Genomic DNA, 16,104 nt, shown 5'->3' with positions numbered 1-16,104 from the left:
TCCAACCCTTTACTGTTATGAGATTTATTCCTATTACATATTTTCTAGAGTTAATGACTAGTATCAACCAAACAATTCTTTATATGGTGCTAGTAATGCTTCAGCACATACCTGAACAAACAAAAAAGTTCCATTAATATTTTAGCTTGTTGGAGCTCTGCTTTGTTAATATCACTGGCTTCTCAAGCAAGTCTTGGTGGAAGAGGAAGAGTCAAATGCCATTTCTCTTCTCTGAATTCTGAATGACTTACTCCCTCTTGGGCAGATGAAAAAAGGAGCTTACCCTCCACACGATGCCAGGGAGAGCAGCAGGATTAGGGGAGGGGAAAAAAACACAGTGACTTGGCAGAGAGGGGACTTAACCATCCTTTCCCCTGAGTAAATAGTATTGTTTTCAGGGCCTTTTATTCCTGTATTTTCTCTTTCCTCCGCCTCCTCTGAATGGTCTGGTCTGCAAGTTCCGACCAAAGCCTGGTCTACACTCCAGACTTTGGTTGACATAAGCTGCATTAAGTCGATCCAATAATGTATGTGTCTAAACTACCGAGTCCCTTCCGCCGACCTAAGTGGCCTGTAAAGTCAACTTCTGTACTCCACCTCCGCGAGAGGTGTAGCACTTGATTCGACATCCACAGGTTGACATGGGGATAGTGTAGACATTGCGTTGTACAATTTGAATGAATTCGCTCCAGGAGGTGTCCCACAGTGCTCCGCTATGACCGCTCTGGAGAGCACTTTCAACTCCAGTACATGTCAGCCAGGTACACAGGAAACAGCTGCTCCCCTGTTAAAGCCCCGGGAACTTTTGAATTTTAATTTCCTGTTTGATCAGCATGGAGAGCTCGCCAGCACAGCTGATCATGGAGACTCAAGGCCGCAAACACACTCCAGCATGGAGTATATAGGAGGTGGTGGATCTTATTGCTGTCTGGAGAGAAGAGTCTGTGCAGGCAGAGCTCCATCTATGCCAAGATTGCGCAGGGCATGGGGGAGAAGGGCTACACCAGGGACACACAGCAGTGCCATGTGAAAATAAAGAAGCTTTGGCAAGCATACCAGAAGACAAGGGAAGCAAACAGTCTCTCTAGTTCTGCCCCACAGACATGCTGCTTTTATGAGGAGCAGCATACGATTCTAGGCGGCGACTCCACCACTACCCCAAAATGTTCCGTGAATACCTCCAGGTGACCCTGAGCAACAAGGAGGACATTGTTGACGAGGAAGAGGAGGAGGAGAATGTGAGGCAGGCAAGTGGAGGATCCATTCTCCCTGACAGCCAAGAATTGTTTTTAACCCTGGACCCCATCCCTTCACAGGATCAGTTGGCGGCAGAGCGTGATGCTGGGGAAGGCACCTTTGGTGAGTTGATGTTTGTCTCTGTCTGAGGGATTGGAGCAAATGCAGTTGTATCTTACAGCTTGGCTGTAGACAATGGATCGTGTGGTGTGTCCTGGATGGAAGCTGGAGGCATGTAGGTAGATTTGCTCCAATCCCTCAGACAGAGACAAAAACCTACAAGATCTCTATCAAGCATTCTTAAAACTACAGTACCCACTTGCTGAAGTGAAAAAACAGATTGACAAAGCCAGAAAAGTACCCAGAAGTCATCTACTACAGGACAGGCCCAACAAAGAAAATAACAGAACACCACTAGCCATCACCTTCAGCCCTCAACTAAAACCTCTCCAGTGCATCATCAAAGATCTACAACCTATCCTGAAAGACAATCCCTCACTCTCACAGATCTTAGGAAACAGACCAGTCCTTGCTTATAGACAGCCCCCCAACCTGAAGCAAATATTCATCAGCAACCACATAACACACAACCAAAACACTAACCCAGGAACCTATCCTTGTAACAAAGCCCGATGCCAACTCTGTCCATATATCTATTGAAGTGACACCATCATAGGACCTAACCACATCAGCCACGCCATCAAGGGCTCGTTCACCTGCACATCTACCAATGTGACCTATGCCATCATGTGCTAGCAATGCCCTTCTGCCATGTACATTGGCCAAACCGGACAGTCTCTACGCAAAAGAATAAATGGACACAAATCTGACATCAGGAATCATAACATTCAAAAACCAATAGGAGAACACTTCAACCTCTCTGGCCACTCAGTAACAGACTTAAAGGTGGCAATTTTGCAACAGAAAAGCTTCAAAAACAGACTCCAACGAGAAACTGCTGAACTAGAATTAATTTTCAAACTAGATACCATTAACTTGGTCTTGAATAGAGACTGGGAGTGGCTCGGTCATTGCAAGATTGAATCTATTTCCCCATGTTAAGTATCCTCGCACCTTCTTGTCAACTGTCTGGAATGGGCCATCTTGATTATCACTACAAAAGTTTTTTTTTCTCCTGCTGATAATAGCTCATCTTAATTAATTAGCCTCTTAGAGTTGGTATGGCAACTTCCACCTTTTCATGTTCTCTGTGTGTGTGTGTGTGTGTGTGTGTGTGTGTGTGTATATATATATATGTGTATGTATATATATATATGTGTATGTATATATATATATATATATATATATATATATATATATATGTGTGTGTATGTGTATATATATATATATATATATATATATATATATATATATATATATATATATATATATGTGTGTGTATGTGTATATATATATATATATATATATATATATATATATACACACATATCTTCTTACTATATGTTCCATTCTATGCATCTGATGAAGTGGGCTGTAGCCCACAAAAGCTTATGCTCAAATAAATTTGTTAGACTCTAAGGTGCCACAAGTACTCCTGTTCTTTTTTCTAGGGAAAATGGGGAAATTTTCAGTGCTAGCCCTTAAGCTGCAAACAATTCACCAAGTAATCCTCCCCCGTTTGGTGAAATCTGGGTCACACAACCACGCTTTTCCAGATGTGTTGTGGTTGGAAGGAATCACTGTGTATTGCAAGCAGCATTGGAAAAAAAGGGGGTGGGGTGGCGGCTTCCTGTTTGTCTCCTTTCCCCCATAACCCAGTGTCGCTTTTGTAAAAAACAAACTATTTGGGGGGCTTTACCCTGGTGCCTGTCCTCAAGCACCATCCAGGTTGCTACAGGAAAGGGGACTTTTCTCAAGTTCCAACCTGTGATCCCAAGGATGTTTTCAGAAAAGCAGCAGCACAAGATCTCTCGCCCATGTCTCGTGGCCTTACCCACCATAACTGGAGCAGCAAACCAACTCTTGCAATAGCCAGCAGTTGTGATTACATTGTGGCTTGCAGTGAAGTGTATTGAGGGGTGTTTAAAAAAAAAAAAATTAACCTGACACCAGAAACAATATGCACTGTCAATGCTACCCTTGTGCTTTACGTTCTTTGCAGCTGAAACCTTGTCCGTCGGTGCATCCTCCACACGGGACAGAGACTTTCCCAGATTAGAAGGCGGAAAAAGAAGACTCGGGCAGACATGTTTAATGAGTTAATGCGCACCTCTAAGAGTGACAAGACGGAGCTCAGAGCATGGAGGATTGCACTGTCAGAGGGCATGGACAGAGAGGACAGGAGAGCATGCAGGGAATGAGATTGTGCCACACAGGAAGAGATGCTGCGGATTATGAGGGAGCAATCAGACAGATTGAGGCATCTGGCTGAGGTTTAAGAAAGGCAGCTGGATGCTAGAGCCCTCTGCAGCCTATTTGAACCTGCTGCCATCGTCGCCAATTTCCACATCCACTTCCCCCAAATGTCCTAGGAGGCGGGGGAGGGGGAGTTCGGTATCTCTTGCACTCAGTACCGGGGAGGGTACAAGGACCAGAAGGCACCCATTCCCACACCTTTGATTGTTATTGCAGTGCATCTGTATGCAAACTTTCCTTGTTCCTCCTCCCACCCCCATGCAGTCTTATCAGCCCTTTTGCCCTAGGTTATCTTACTTTTCTTTGCTGTCTCTCTGTGCTTGAGTGCATAATAAGACTTAACGGATTGAGGAAAAAAAGCTCTTTATTCATTCAACACACAGTGCTTGGTGGGGCTGGAGTTTACAGGGGAGAAAATGCAATGGAGGGGACAGTTTGGTAAGGAACAACACAGATATGCATCACATTACTCTGGCTCATTGCTGAAACTGGTTTTCAAAGCCTCATGGAGACAAAGAGCCCCTCGATGTGCACTTCTTATTGCCCTGGTGTCTGGCTGCTCAAAATTGGCTGCCAGGCAATCTGCCTCAACCCCCGACCTGGCGAAAACGTTTCTCCCTTTGTTTCACAGATATTATGGAGCACACAGCAGGCAGCAATAACAATGGGGATACTGCTTTGACTGAGGTCTAACCTAGTATGCAAATGTCAGTGACCTTTTAAACGTTCAAAGGCACAATCCACCACCATTCTGCACTTGCTCAGCCTATGGTTCAACCGGTCCTTACTGCTGTCCAGGCTGCCGGTGTACGGCTTCGTAAGCCATGGGAGCAAGGGGTAGGCTGGGTCTCCCAGGATCATGATTGGCATTTCAACATCGCCAATGGTTATTTTGCAGTCTGGAAAGAAAGTCCCTGCTTGCACCTTTCTAAACAGACCTGTGTTCCTAAAGATGTGCACATCATGCATCTTTCCCAACCATCCCATGTTGATGTCGGTGAAACAGCCCCTGTGATCCACCCATGCTTGCAACACTATTGAGAAGTACCCCTTTCGGTTTATGTACTCAAGGTGCTGTGGTGCCAAGATAGGGATATGCGTGCCATCTATCACCCCACTGCTGTTAGGGAACCCCATCGCAGCAAAATCATCCACTATGTCCTGCATGTTTCCCAGAGTCACTACCCTTCTTAGCAGAAGTCTGTTAATGGCCCTGCAAACTTGGATCACAACAGATCCCACAGTAGATTTCTCCCCTCCAAATTGATGCCCCACTGACCAGTAGCAGCTCTGCGGAAGCTTGCAATGCTAGACTATCGCCACTCACTTCTCCACTGTCAGAGCAGCTCTCATTTTAGTATTGCTACACTTCAGGTCTGGGGAAAGCTCTTCACACAGTTCCTGGAAAGTGGCCTTACGTATTCGAAAGTTCTGCAGCCACTGCTCGTCATCCCATAGCTGCATAACGATGCGGTCCCACCAGTCAGTGCTTGTTTCCTGGGCCCAGAAATGGCACTCAACCATGTCAAGCTGATGCATGACTGTTGTCAGCAACTGTGAATTGCTCCGTTCTATGTCTTCCAGCAGGGCTGCTTGCATGGCATCACGTTGTTCCACGTGGTGGCTCCTGAATTGGCTGTGTAAATACTGCAGGATAAGGCGTGAGGTTTAATGCTCATAACAACAGCGTACAGCTGAATGGGGTACAGCTTATTGTGCTATAGTGTCTGCGCAGGTAACCCAGGCTTACAAAAAAAGGTGTGAAAAAGGCTTAGTTTGTTTGCTGTTGATTTCAGGGAGGGAAGGAGGGAGGTAAGTGCATCATGGGAGGCTAATGCCATGTTCCCATAATCACCCGCACCAATGTTTTGGTTCCAAAAGGCATTGCAAGCCCAACCCAAAATTCCATTCAGCTCTGTGCACTGGGGATAGCTACTCACAGTGCAGTGCTCCATGCGTCGATGCAAGCCCTGCTGGTGAGGATGTGCTCCGCCGACACAATGAGCGTAGTGTGGACATGCGAGATCGACTTGCTTAAATCGGAGGCTCGATGTTGACTTACATACAGTCGACTTAACTTTGTAGTGTAGACATGGCCTAAGAGAGCCCATGCTGGCCAGACAGCTTCCACTATGGCTGGAGCACACCACTGTCTTCTGCACTCTTATTCCTACCTCTGCAAGGTTATCTTTTGGGGCCACATCTGCATCTGCCCTTTCTTTGAGCCAGCACAATAAGCAGAAGAAAATGTGGGGGAAATCTGGTTTGTTTGTTTGTTTGTTTTCCCCAACCAGATTTTCAGCCTGAGTCTCCTCATACTGTTGTAAATCTGGAATACTTCAATGGAATTACACCAGTTAAAATGGCCGTGAGAAGGGAGGGAGTTTATGTGAGTACCGCACTCAAAGAGTACGATGGTGCACAACAGGAATAATAATAATAAAAACACTTCTGGGTGAGTATAGGAAAAGAAAACCATCCTGACTCAAAAATAAAAATCAGAACCATCTGAAACTATTCTTGCCTGGAGTCTGAAATGAGCAAGGTTTATTTCAGAGAGGAAAAAAATTCATATCCACATTCATATCCACATCCTGGTCTTGCCTTTCCTCAAGTTAATCTGAACAATCACTCCCACTAACGGAGAGGTTAAACAGTCTGGTGATGGACCCAGAGGGCTGATGAAAAATTGAGTTAGATACATGACGAAGACAGCAACTTTGCAATCGCTGTAGATTGGTCAAATTTTTGTCATTCTCCTTGTCGTCGTCATTTTATTTGTATTATCATAGTCACGGGCCAAGACTTCATTTTGCTCAGTGCTGTACAAATACAGAACAAAAAAAACAGTCCCTGCCCCAAGAGCTTGCAATCTAATGATACAACATTCAGTATCGTGTGCATGATGTGTGATTAAACCCTCAGGGGTTTGTTTACTAGAATACAGTACCGTGAACTGAATGCCACAAGTAGTTAAATTAAAGATTTGCTTTTAAATACAGCCACTTTAATATTTAACTTCTCAAAGTCTTGGCAGGTATGGCTGAGAGAAGGGGTCATTGCTTAAAACATGGAGGTGCAGTAGCTGGAAATAGTTTAAAAACAGGCTGCCACAGAATTGAGAGCTGTGACAGGCATTTTCTTTTGGAGGGAAGAGTGCTTGCGAAGGAGAACTTGCGCACTTCCTGTATTCCATTTGATGTGAAAATAGTAATTGGCTCTGGCTTGGTCCACACCACCACTTATGTTGGTATAACTGCATTGCTCAAGGGTGTGGAAAATCGCCTGATCGACACAGTTACACCGACCTAATTCCTGGTGTACACAGCGCTAGACCAACAGAAGGGCTTCTCCTATTGACATAGCTACCACTTCTTAGGGAGGTGGTGTAATTATGCCGACAGGAGAAGTGCTCCTGTCAGCGTAGGTAGTGTGTTCGCTAAGCACTACAGCGGTGTAGCTACAGTGCTGTAAGTGTAGACAAACTCTCAGATACTAATTCCATCAGTATCACAACATCTTCTGAGTGGTCAGGTGGTAATTTAGATAGTGTGTTATAGTGTGGTTTGCTGGCCTTGCTCTTTTGACTCTTTATCCTCAATTCTCTTTTCAACCCTTATACAAACAATGAACACACATTGGATTGGGTTTGAGGATTATGTCCTGCGCAATTGATGCACCATGATCAATAGCATATTTTCTTATAAATGATGCAAGAGCGCCTTTATCATTATTGGCCGACATTTTACTATTTACAGCATTTTGCCAGGTTAGCCACTTGTGACATAAGTTCTGGACTCGAACAGCAGATGACAAAGGCATGACTTGATTTCCTATTTGCCAATCTTTGTCTCTAATATCTTTGTCAAAATGCCACATTTGCCCTGTGCTTTGTTTTTCCCAATTATTTTTCCACCATACAGATGTACCTGTTTCAAATGCTCTCCCTGGTGAGTCCTTTCAGGCCTTAATCACAGACTACACCGCTTCAGGTCTCCTTCACCACCACCGTGTTTCATTGTGTTGTTCCAACCGGATACCACCTGTAGGGCTATTTACATGTATTTACAGTCCCCCAGGTAGTTCCCCCACTTGCTTCTGGGGAAGAGAACAGAAGTAGCAGCACCCAGGCCTGCCTACCTCTGCCTTCCTTTGGGCTCTCTGTTCAGCACTTCCTTCCGCTCAATTTGAATGCTCCCAGCTGCTGGGGTTGCCTCCCCCACAAATTAGCCCCTTGGCTGTAGCTCTACCTAGTTCATTGATCTTGCAGTTAGGTCCCAATTAACCTATATTAGTGGTGTTTGAGTGACAGGGTGCTGAGTTTGCTCCTGACTGACTCAGCACACTCTGTTACACTCATGTAATTTTTGCATAACGGCATCAATTTTTACTCCTTCAATGTGTGTTCTGACAGTTTTCCACAGTAAGAGCTCTGGGATCCGCATTCCCTTCCTGTCTTTACTTCAAAGCGAGAGTGATTTGTTGCACAAGGGAGTCATTTAAATCTCCATGAGAACTAATGGAATGAGGCAATCCCAATCTTTTCCATTTATCACACCAAACCCAACTATCAGGATGAAATTGAGGGATATGTTGCCATTTTTAGTGTATATCACACCCTTGTCCTTGAATTTGAGATTCCTGTTGAATCAGAATGAGATCCGTGCTGTTCAAATAAGTGACAGTACGGAGAAAGCAGAGAGGGATAACATTTGCAGCTAAAGCGAACTAATCAGAATGTGTCAAGTATCAGAGGGGTAGCCGTGTTAGTCTGGATCTGTAAAAGGCGACCAAGAGTCCTGTGGCACCTTATAGACTTACAGACGTATTGGAGCATAAGCTTTCCTGGGTGAATACCCACTTCGTCGGATGCATGTGAATCAGAATGTGAGCATCCACACAGAGGTTTGATGAGCTTTAACTAATGCACTTTACATTCACACCTTTAGTTTAAAGAGGCTTAGGTGTCCCGAGTGTCCCCTTGTAGACATGCCCTGAGACACTCATAACCACATCTTCATGCACATTCCCTGAGGGATATGAAAATATGTTATCGGTTGTGTACTCTGCTGACTCCTTTGGTTCCATGGTCCCCTAGCTTTTGCATATGCACTTTGCTTCTTCCTGACAAGTCACCTGTAGTGTTGCTACATGATGTTCCATTGGGATATCCATGTAATGATGGCACATAAGAGAAACACACCTTCAACTAAGCAGCAGCAGCAGAAAACCAGCAGTTAAACTGTATCATTTTATTATTACAACTGCTGCTGCTGTTCTTACTGTAGCAACTAGACGCTTCCCTAGACATCGGGCCTCCATTGTGCTCAGCACAGTACATTTGTTAGTGAGAAAACCCTTGCCCTGTAGAGCTTACAGTCTAAACAGACAGTATGAAGGGTGGGAAAAAGGAAATAGTATTATCCACATTTTACAGATGGGGCACTGAGGCTCATGGTGATTAAGTGAATTGCCTGAAGTAACACAGGAGGAGCCAAGATCTGAACCGAGATAATCCTTCCTCTCTCGCTCTCGATTTTGGATTATAATTTTGCAAAGTCATTGCTGCCACCCATATATTCCTCTTTCTTTTTGCAGGGACTGCGAATTATTTTCTCAGATGCTTCGAGGCTCATCTTCAGGCTTAGTGCTTCTAGCAGCGTGCGAGCTACCCTCAGGATCTATGCAGAAAGCTATGAAAAGGATCCCAGCAAACATGATAAGGAGTCACAGGTAAATCAATGAGCACCACTTTAAGCTTTGGAAAAACAACCAAGTGTCATTTCTCGCTGTGGTAAGGCCCCTGTATAGGCCAATGGCAGGTGCTCTCAAAGGTGTTGAATAAAATGTTAGGATTTTTCCCAATTAAAAGCAAAGCATTCTGAATGTTGTGTCCAAGCAGATACATAACCTTGGTGCTGTTCCAGGAAGTGTCAAGGAGGTTGGGTTTTGATTTGGAAAGCTTGTTCTTAAACTTTTAAGCGAACAGCTCCAGAGGTGACAATAGGAGCAGTAGAGTGACAGCAGTGACAGTGGTTCAGATTGATTATGTAAGCTAAGAAGAACGTTCTGCAACCTGCAGAAGGCAGGTGGATGCCCCTAGATCAGTGCAGGCCAACCAAGTGGAGAGGGCAAAGGGGAAGGTAGTAGTAGTAGTAGTAGTATGATACTTCTGTGAATTATTAATCTTTTAAATTAGGCAACCTATTGAAAATTACACACCAAAATCTACATTAAAAGAACATTACGGTTGCAGAGTCCAAGCACTTGCAAGTTAGGAAATCCCAGAATTAAGGGCTGCCTTTGCAACCTTCATTTGGCACCTTGTGCATATGCATTATGATACTGTCTTTAATTACCCTGTGCCAGTGCTGTCTCTCCCTCAACAACTCCTCATCCCAGAGCCTCTCCCCCTGGCCCCCGCCCCTGCCCCTGGCTCCTCTTCCCCAGTCCTAGGCTTCATCCCCTCAGGCCACTCATGTCCATTCCAATCTCCTTTTCCAGCCAGTCCCACTCTCTCCTTTAGGCCTCCTCTGCCCTGCCCCCTGAGTTACCATCCCACTCTTCCTCTGTAAGCTTCTCATCCCAGTCTCCTTGCCCAGCCAGTCCCAAGCTCCTCCACCCATTCCTGGTTTCTTGTGCCTTCTCTGACTCTGTGCTCTCCGCTCCCAGCTGCCATTCCCAGTCTTCTTATCCCAGGACCCTTGACCCAGTCTATTGCCTCTGTTCTTCCTCTTTCCCCTCTGCATTTGTGTCTGGCTGCTTCCTCCTCCTCCATGCTGCCTGGGCACTAGGGGCATGCAGAGCACGGGAGAGACCGTTTCCCTACTCTCAGTTCCGTTCCCTGGCACTACAGAAGCCCCTAGCTGCAAAGAGCAGCAGTTCCAGAGAAAGTTCTCTCAGCCCCTGCAGCCATGGGCCGGAGCATGCCTAGCATGGCAAAGAATTTAGCTGCCGAACTCTAACAAGTCTCTACTGATATTTTTCAAAGGCTCTAAAGCTTCTCAACAAAGCAGCTGTGGTTTTTTTAACATGACCAAACAATGTATTGTTACCTAATCTTATTTTCAGAAACAGCTGTTTTAGCTGAAACTTGCCAGCAAAAATAAAATAAAATAAATCAGCCTGAGACAGACACCTGTCATAGAAAATGTCAGTTTGGCAAAATTATAAGCAACTGAAAACAGGGTCTTATACTGGAAAGCATCAGGCACCCTTAACTAGAGATTGTGCTACCAGCTCCACCTATAATATCCAGAAGCTACTGTTGAGGTTTTATCTAAAATTTCTAAGAAATATTTTGTCCTTACTTGTCCCTGCAGGCCTCCTTGCAATCTTATGTAGGGTTGAGTGGGATTAGAATGACTTTGTCCAAGCCATATCTGGTCTCAGGGAGAGAGAGAGCAGCTTCTGTTCTTCTTCAATGTATCTGACCTCTTGACCTCTCTTTTTTTTAAATGAATGTAAAGCATATGAAAACAGGAACTGGCAGTACTGGAGGTTGAAGTCCTGTTTATCCACAGAACAGAGGCCTGGGCGGCAATAGAGAGGACTCCCCTATACCCATTACTCCCCAATGTGCTTCAGTTTTGGTCTGGAGAGACCATCCCTGTTCAGTCTCCATGCAGACTGAATCCTTGACCTCTCTGCTGAGAGGTGTAAGGAAGATGGCACTTTACTACCAGTTGCATTGCTGAGTGAATTCGGTTATAAAGGAGACTGGCTGTCGTGCTATAAATCAAGTTGTTGAACAGGAGCATTACTGTGGCTTATTCCAGGGGTGATCAAAAAGCTAGTCTGGAATTCACACTGCCTGTTACTCCTGGGGTGAGGAAGAAAGTACTGGCTTAAAACTCACTTATAGCAGACCAGTGGAAGGTTCCCTCTATTTAATAAACTTAAAGTAACTCCTTAGATAGCATACTTCCCCTGTGACAGCAGCAGATACATTTCAGACTGGGGGTCTTCTGCCTTTTTCCCCCTCCTCCCCAAAATTGGACACTAGTGACGCTCCTTTTGCTGTGTTTATAAATAAGGCTACAGTTTAGTCATGGGTATTTTTAGTAAAAGTCTTGGACAGGTCACTGGCAATAAACAAAAATTCATGGCCCATGACCTGTCCCTGACTTGTACTGTCCATGACTTGTCCATATACCCCTGACGAAATCTTAGCTGGGGATCAGGGGGTGGAAGTGCTGCTCTGGGGGTTGGGTGACTGCAGCTTAATGGGGGGAGTTAAGGGGGGTAGGAGACCGCTGTTGCAGCGGGGTAGGGGCCAGCGGCACCAGCTGCTGGGGGCCACCAAGCAGCAACTGCTCCAGCCGCCCCCAGGGCCGCCCAGCCGCCCCCGGGGCCGCCCACCTGCCGCTGCTCCGGCCACCCCTGAGACCACTGCTCAGGCAGTCCCTGGGGCCAGCCGCACAGGTGGCTACTCGGGCGGTCCATGGGGCCAGCTCCCCGGGGCTGCCCAAGCAGAGGCCTGTGCTGCTGGCCCCGGGGCTGCTCCAACAGCACTGGTGCGGCTGGCTGCAGGGCCACCTGAGCCACTCCAGCAGTGGCCAGTGTGGCTGTCTCCAGGGCCACCTGAGCAGCTGACCCCCAGGGTCATCTGCTTGGGTGGCCCTGGGGTCAGCCACACTGGCCGCTGCACAAGTCACGGAGATCGCGGAGAGTCACAGAATTTGTGACTTCCGTGACCTCCGTGACAGACACAGAGCCCTATTTATAAATCATTTGAAACTTAAATTTACGTGATAATCAGCTCTTTGATGTAGGGACTGTCACTTACTATATGTTTGTGCAGTGTCTAACACAATGAGGCACCAAACTGTCTGAGGCCTCTAAGTGCTAATGCAATATAAATATAGTATTTAATAATAATAATAATAATAATTTTTATTATTTATCAAGAGCAACAAAGAGTCCTGTGGCACCTTATAGACTAACAGATGTATTGGAGCATAAGCTTTCGTGGGTGAATACCCACTTCGTCAGACGCATGTTTTATTATTGTTAGTATTATTATTTATTACTGCAGGGAAAGGCAAGAGAGGCGGGAATGAACTTTAGTCTTTAAAGGAAACTCCAGGTATCTTTGAGCTTCTGCTGAATTTTTGCTCTCTAATCTGAGTTATAAGTGAACATTTTTTAAAAAATAATTCCTTGTCAAGTAGATTGTCTGGGGATCACTTAGCCAATGCTTCACAGTGATTCCTCACAATAAAAGTACAGTTGTGAAAAGTACAGAGTCCAAGCAACTTCTGGATTCCTTATAAGGGAGAAATTTGTAGTGGTCTGAGAGTCATCTCTTAATCATAATCAAAAAGGTGTTCTAAAGAAGAATTAAGGTTGAGAGTGTTTCATTGTAATCCAGCTGATACCAAAAAAATCTCATTATTATACTTTGTTTACAGTTCTCTGATTTTTACCAAACTTTCCAAGAAAACTCTACCGTAGGCTGAGGTGCAGCATGTGAATTTGTCGGAAGATCTTTCATTTTGTTAAATGAAAAGGGGTTGAAAACTGGATTTATAATGAGGGAGTAGCTTTAGTCTTAACTATAGTATGGCTACTATGCCTCCATAATCATTACAGGGAATGCACATTATCAAAAGTCCCAAGAAAAAAACCACGTGCATCATGTTTTCAATATATAAAAGTTTCCAGTTTAAACAATAAGATGAAAGCTTCTTTTAATGCCATTTTATTTCTGCAAAACGTTTGTTTTAAAATAATGAATAAACAGTTTTCTCTCTCCACAGAGTTTTTTGCAAATTTTATTTCTGAAAATACATCACTATATGCTTGTGGCCATCTCAGGTTATGACATGATTTAGCCAGCCAGTGTATATGGGTTAATAAATGTGTTTTAACTGGGAGAGAGACCTAGGGTAAAACACCATTTTGACCCCTTCCACGCTGCCCAGCCAAACTTGGTTATAGCACAGATTGGTAACAATTGTAATTAAACTGTGTTTATACACAGGTATTAAACAATGTTGGTTGCCCTGTGTAGGCAGAGCCTAAATCAAGTGAAAATATGTCAGTGGAGGGGACAGAGCTAAGTGTTGATTTCCACTCCGGACACATCTGAGAGGTCTGCAGTGTACATTTAGCAACTTTGCAGTTTATGAAACAAGCACAAGTGTCTGACCATATTTCCTGTCTAACACATCCGGACAAAAAGAATGATTCCACCCTCCCCCCCAAAATGATTTATTCTCTAATGCTTTATAAAGTACACTAGAAAACAATAAGGAATGTTCTGCCAGTCTTCAGTGCTGAATTAAACTTTCTGACCCTCTTAATTACAAAAGGAGAAAGTGCTTCTTATAATGGAATAGCTTCTGTAACAATGAATTGTTCAATATTAACTGTTTTAAGGCAAGTAAGAGGAGAAGGGAGAGAGACACTGAGCTGGATTTAAGTTTGTGTCCTTTTAAAAAAATGTTCTAAAGTGAATGTTTAATGTTTAACAATGTTTTTACATGAATGGAAAGTCACAAATGTTCTAAGTGAAGTTAGTGTTTGTGAAAATACCGGATTGAGAGAACTGGAAATGAACGTCATCCTGACAATTCACTGGACGTGTGCCAGCATGGGGAACAGCAGTGCAGGCATCCCTGGACTACCCTGCCAATGTGTATTATCTCTGATCTAGAAGTTGATTCTGGAGGTGAGAGTAGGTCCTTTTCCATGAATATTCAATCCAATCCAGAGACTGCAAGTAATGGTGCCAGTAATGGTGACATTGACACCTCTCCACTAAAACCTGAACTGGGACTACCATCTGATTTTATACAGACCACTAAACTTGTCAGATTATAGCAATTTTTTTCCCCACTATTGATCCAGGTTGAATTTGAAAGGCAACCCTAGAGGTGAAAGAAGTAGTAGTCATCTCTCTGGTCATCCAGTCCCCTCAGTACTCATTGATAGTTGTAATGTATGCTGTTTGGTGCTGAGCAGAAAAAGAAAAGCCTTCTGCTTTTAAAGGAGTTTCATCTCATTTTGCAACTGCTGCAGTAGAATGAACTGTTGTGTACAGAGTATTTTAGTCTTGTCTTCACAGAGCTAGTTCATGTCAATATGGGTTGCCATAGGTAGGTTAGAATGCCGTCTAATGGTAGAAGGAGGCATTTAACCTAGAGCTCGTTTTTGGTGACTAGGTAATGCATTTGCAGTATATGTGAATATCCAGTAAAATAACAAAACAAAAGAACAGGTGTTTTACCTTTGTAAATTTAGGGCCAAATAGTGTCCTCACTCCTCTCTGGCGTACTGAGGACTCTGGAGCTATTGAATTAGAGGTGCTCTGAAGCATTTTGCATGTGCAGGGTGAATGCAAGTAGAATGTTTTTCAACCCCCACCAACCTGACATGTCTCCTGGGGTCATGGAGCACCACCAGTTGGACTAGCCTGTCTGAAGCCCAGCACTCAAAGGAGCATTATTGTGCTAGCTTCTGTGCAGATTCATGAAGGATAGTAGAAAGAGAATCACTGTGTCACCTCCTCTCCCCTGACGCACACATGCAGGAGCAAATAGAATTTCCACCTCAATGCTATAGATAAATACTCCCTCTTTCTCCTAATCCCATGGTGGAGCACACTTTCCAGTGCTGAGCTTTCCCAAAGCCAGATGCTTCACCAACTACAGTAAGACAGTATGGACTCAGAGGGTCACTGATCCTTACCTTCAACTGGTCAATGAACTCCATTTAAAGGGAGTAAATCATTCTACTTTCAAGTAATACCCATCTTAGCAAATGAATGCTTAATAATTGTACAGCAGAACATCAGTGACCATAGGTGGAAACATTCACACCATAATAAGTAGTTAATAAATAAGGAAATCCCTTTCTCAGAGAGACAATATTGTTGTGCAGCCATGGGTAGAATCTTTTGTTACTGGTGTACTTTGCTCCCTCTAAGGGGAATAGGAATTATATGCATGCATCAAGAAGAGATGTGACAGAATTTTGGTTCTGCAGCTTCTTTTTGTTTAACCAATATTCCCTATCTATTTCCAGTTACAGTGGAGGGATCAGCAGGAATTCAAAGGGCAAACAAGACTTTGGAGAATGTTCATTTTTGTTTTAGTTTAATTGCCTTTCTTACTTAGCCTGATTTTCATATTTATCTTTTGTGTCAATGCACTCTAGCTGAGGCAGCCAATCACAATTCACCCTGTTGTTTGTGCCATACTTTTGTGCATTGCAAACCAAATCACAGTATTATTTATTGACTTTCTGCTGCTTGGCTGCCTGCGTGGTTGAACTACTTCAGACAAAAGGGCCACATTCCTCCAATATCCCCTAATCAAACCTTTTATTTATTTTGACATTTGAAAATGCTCAACTTTTTTCAAGTAAGTTTTTCATTGCCACATGCTTCTGCACATACAGATTCCAGCTGATTTCAGAAACAGAAGATCCAAAACACCATGAGATGATTTGCATGCCTTAACTATGAGCAAGAAGTATTGCAATCTT

At 44.1% G+C, this 16,104-nt stretch overlaps 1 protein-coding gene across 1 annotated transcript in view; it reads left to right on the top strand.

Moving 5' to 3' along the window:
- Nucleotides 1-16,104, top strand: part of PGM5 (phosphoglucomutase 5) — a 120,787-nt gene that overhangs the window by 93,827 nt on the left and 10,856 nt on the right. The window contains exon 10 of the mRNA XM_054031402.1: nucleotides 9,211-9,345. Coding sequence (XP_053887377.1) covers nucleotides 9,211-9,345 — 135 coding nt within the window. The remainder of the gene's footprint in view (nucleotides 1-9,210; nucleotides 9,346-16,104) is intronic.

Source organism: Malaclemys terrapin, chromosome 6, assembly GCF_027887155.1.
Source record: "Malaclemys terrapin pileata isolate rMalTer1 chromosome 6, rMalTer1.hap1, whole genome shotgun sequence".
Classification (NCBI taxonomy): Eukaryota; Metazoa; Chordata; order Testudines; family Emydidae; genus Malaclemys; species Malaclemys terrapin.
Note: the sequence above shows the minus strand (reverse complement) of the source record. Positions and strands in the feature narration are given on the sequence as shown.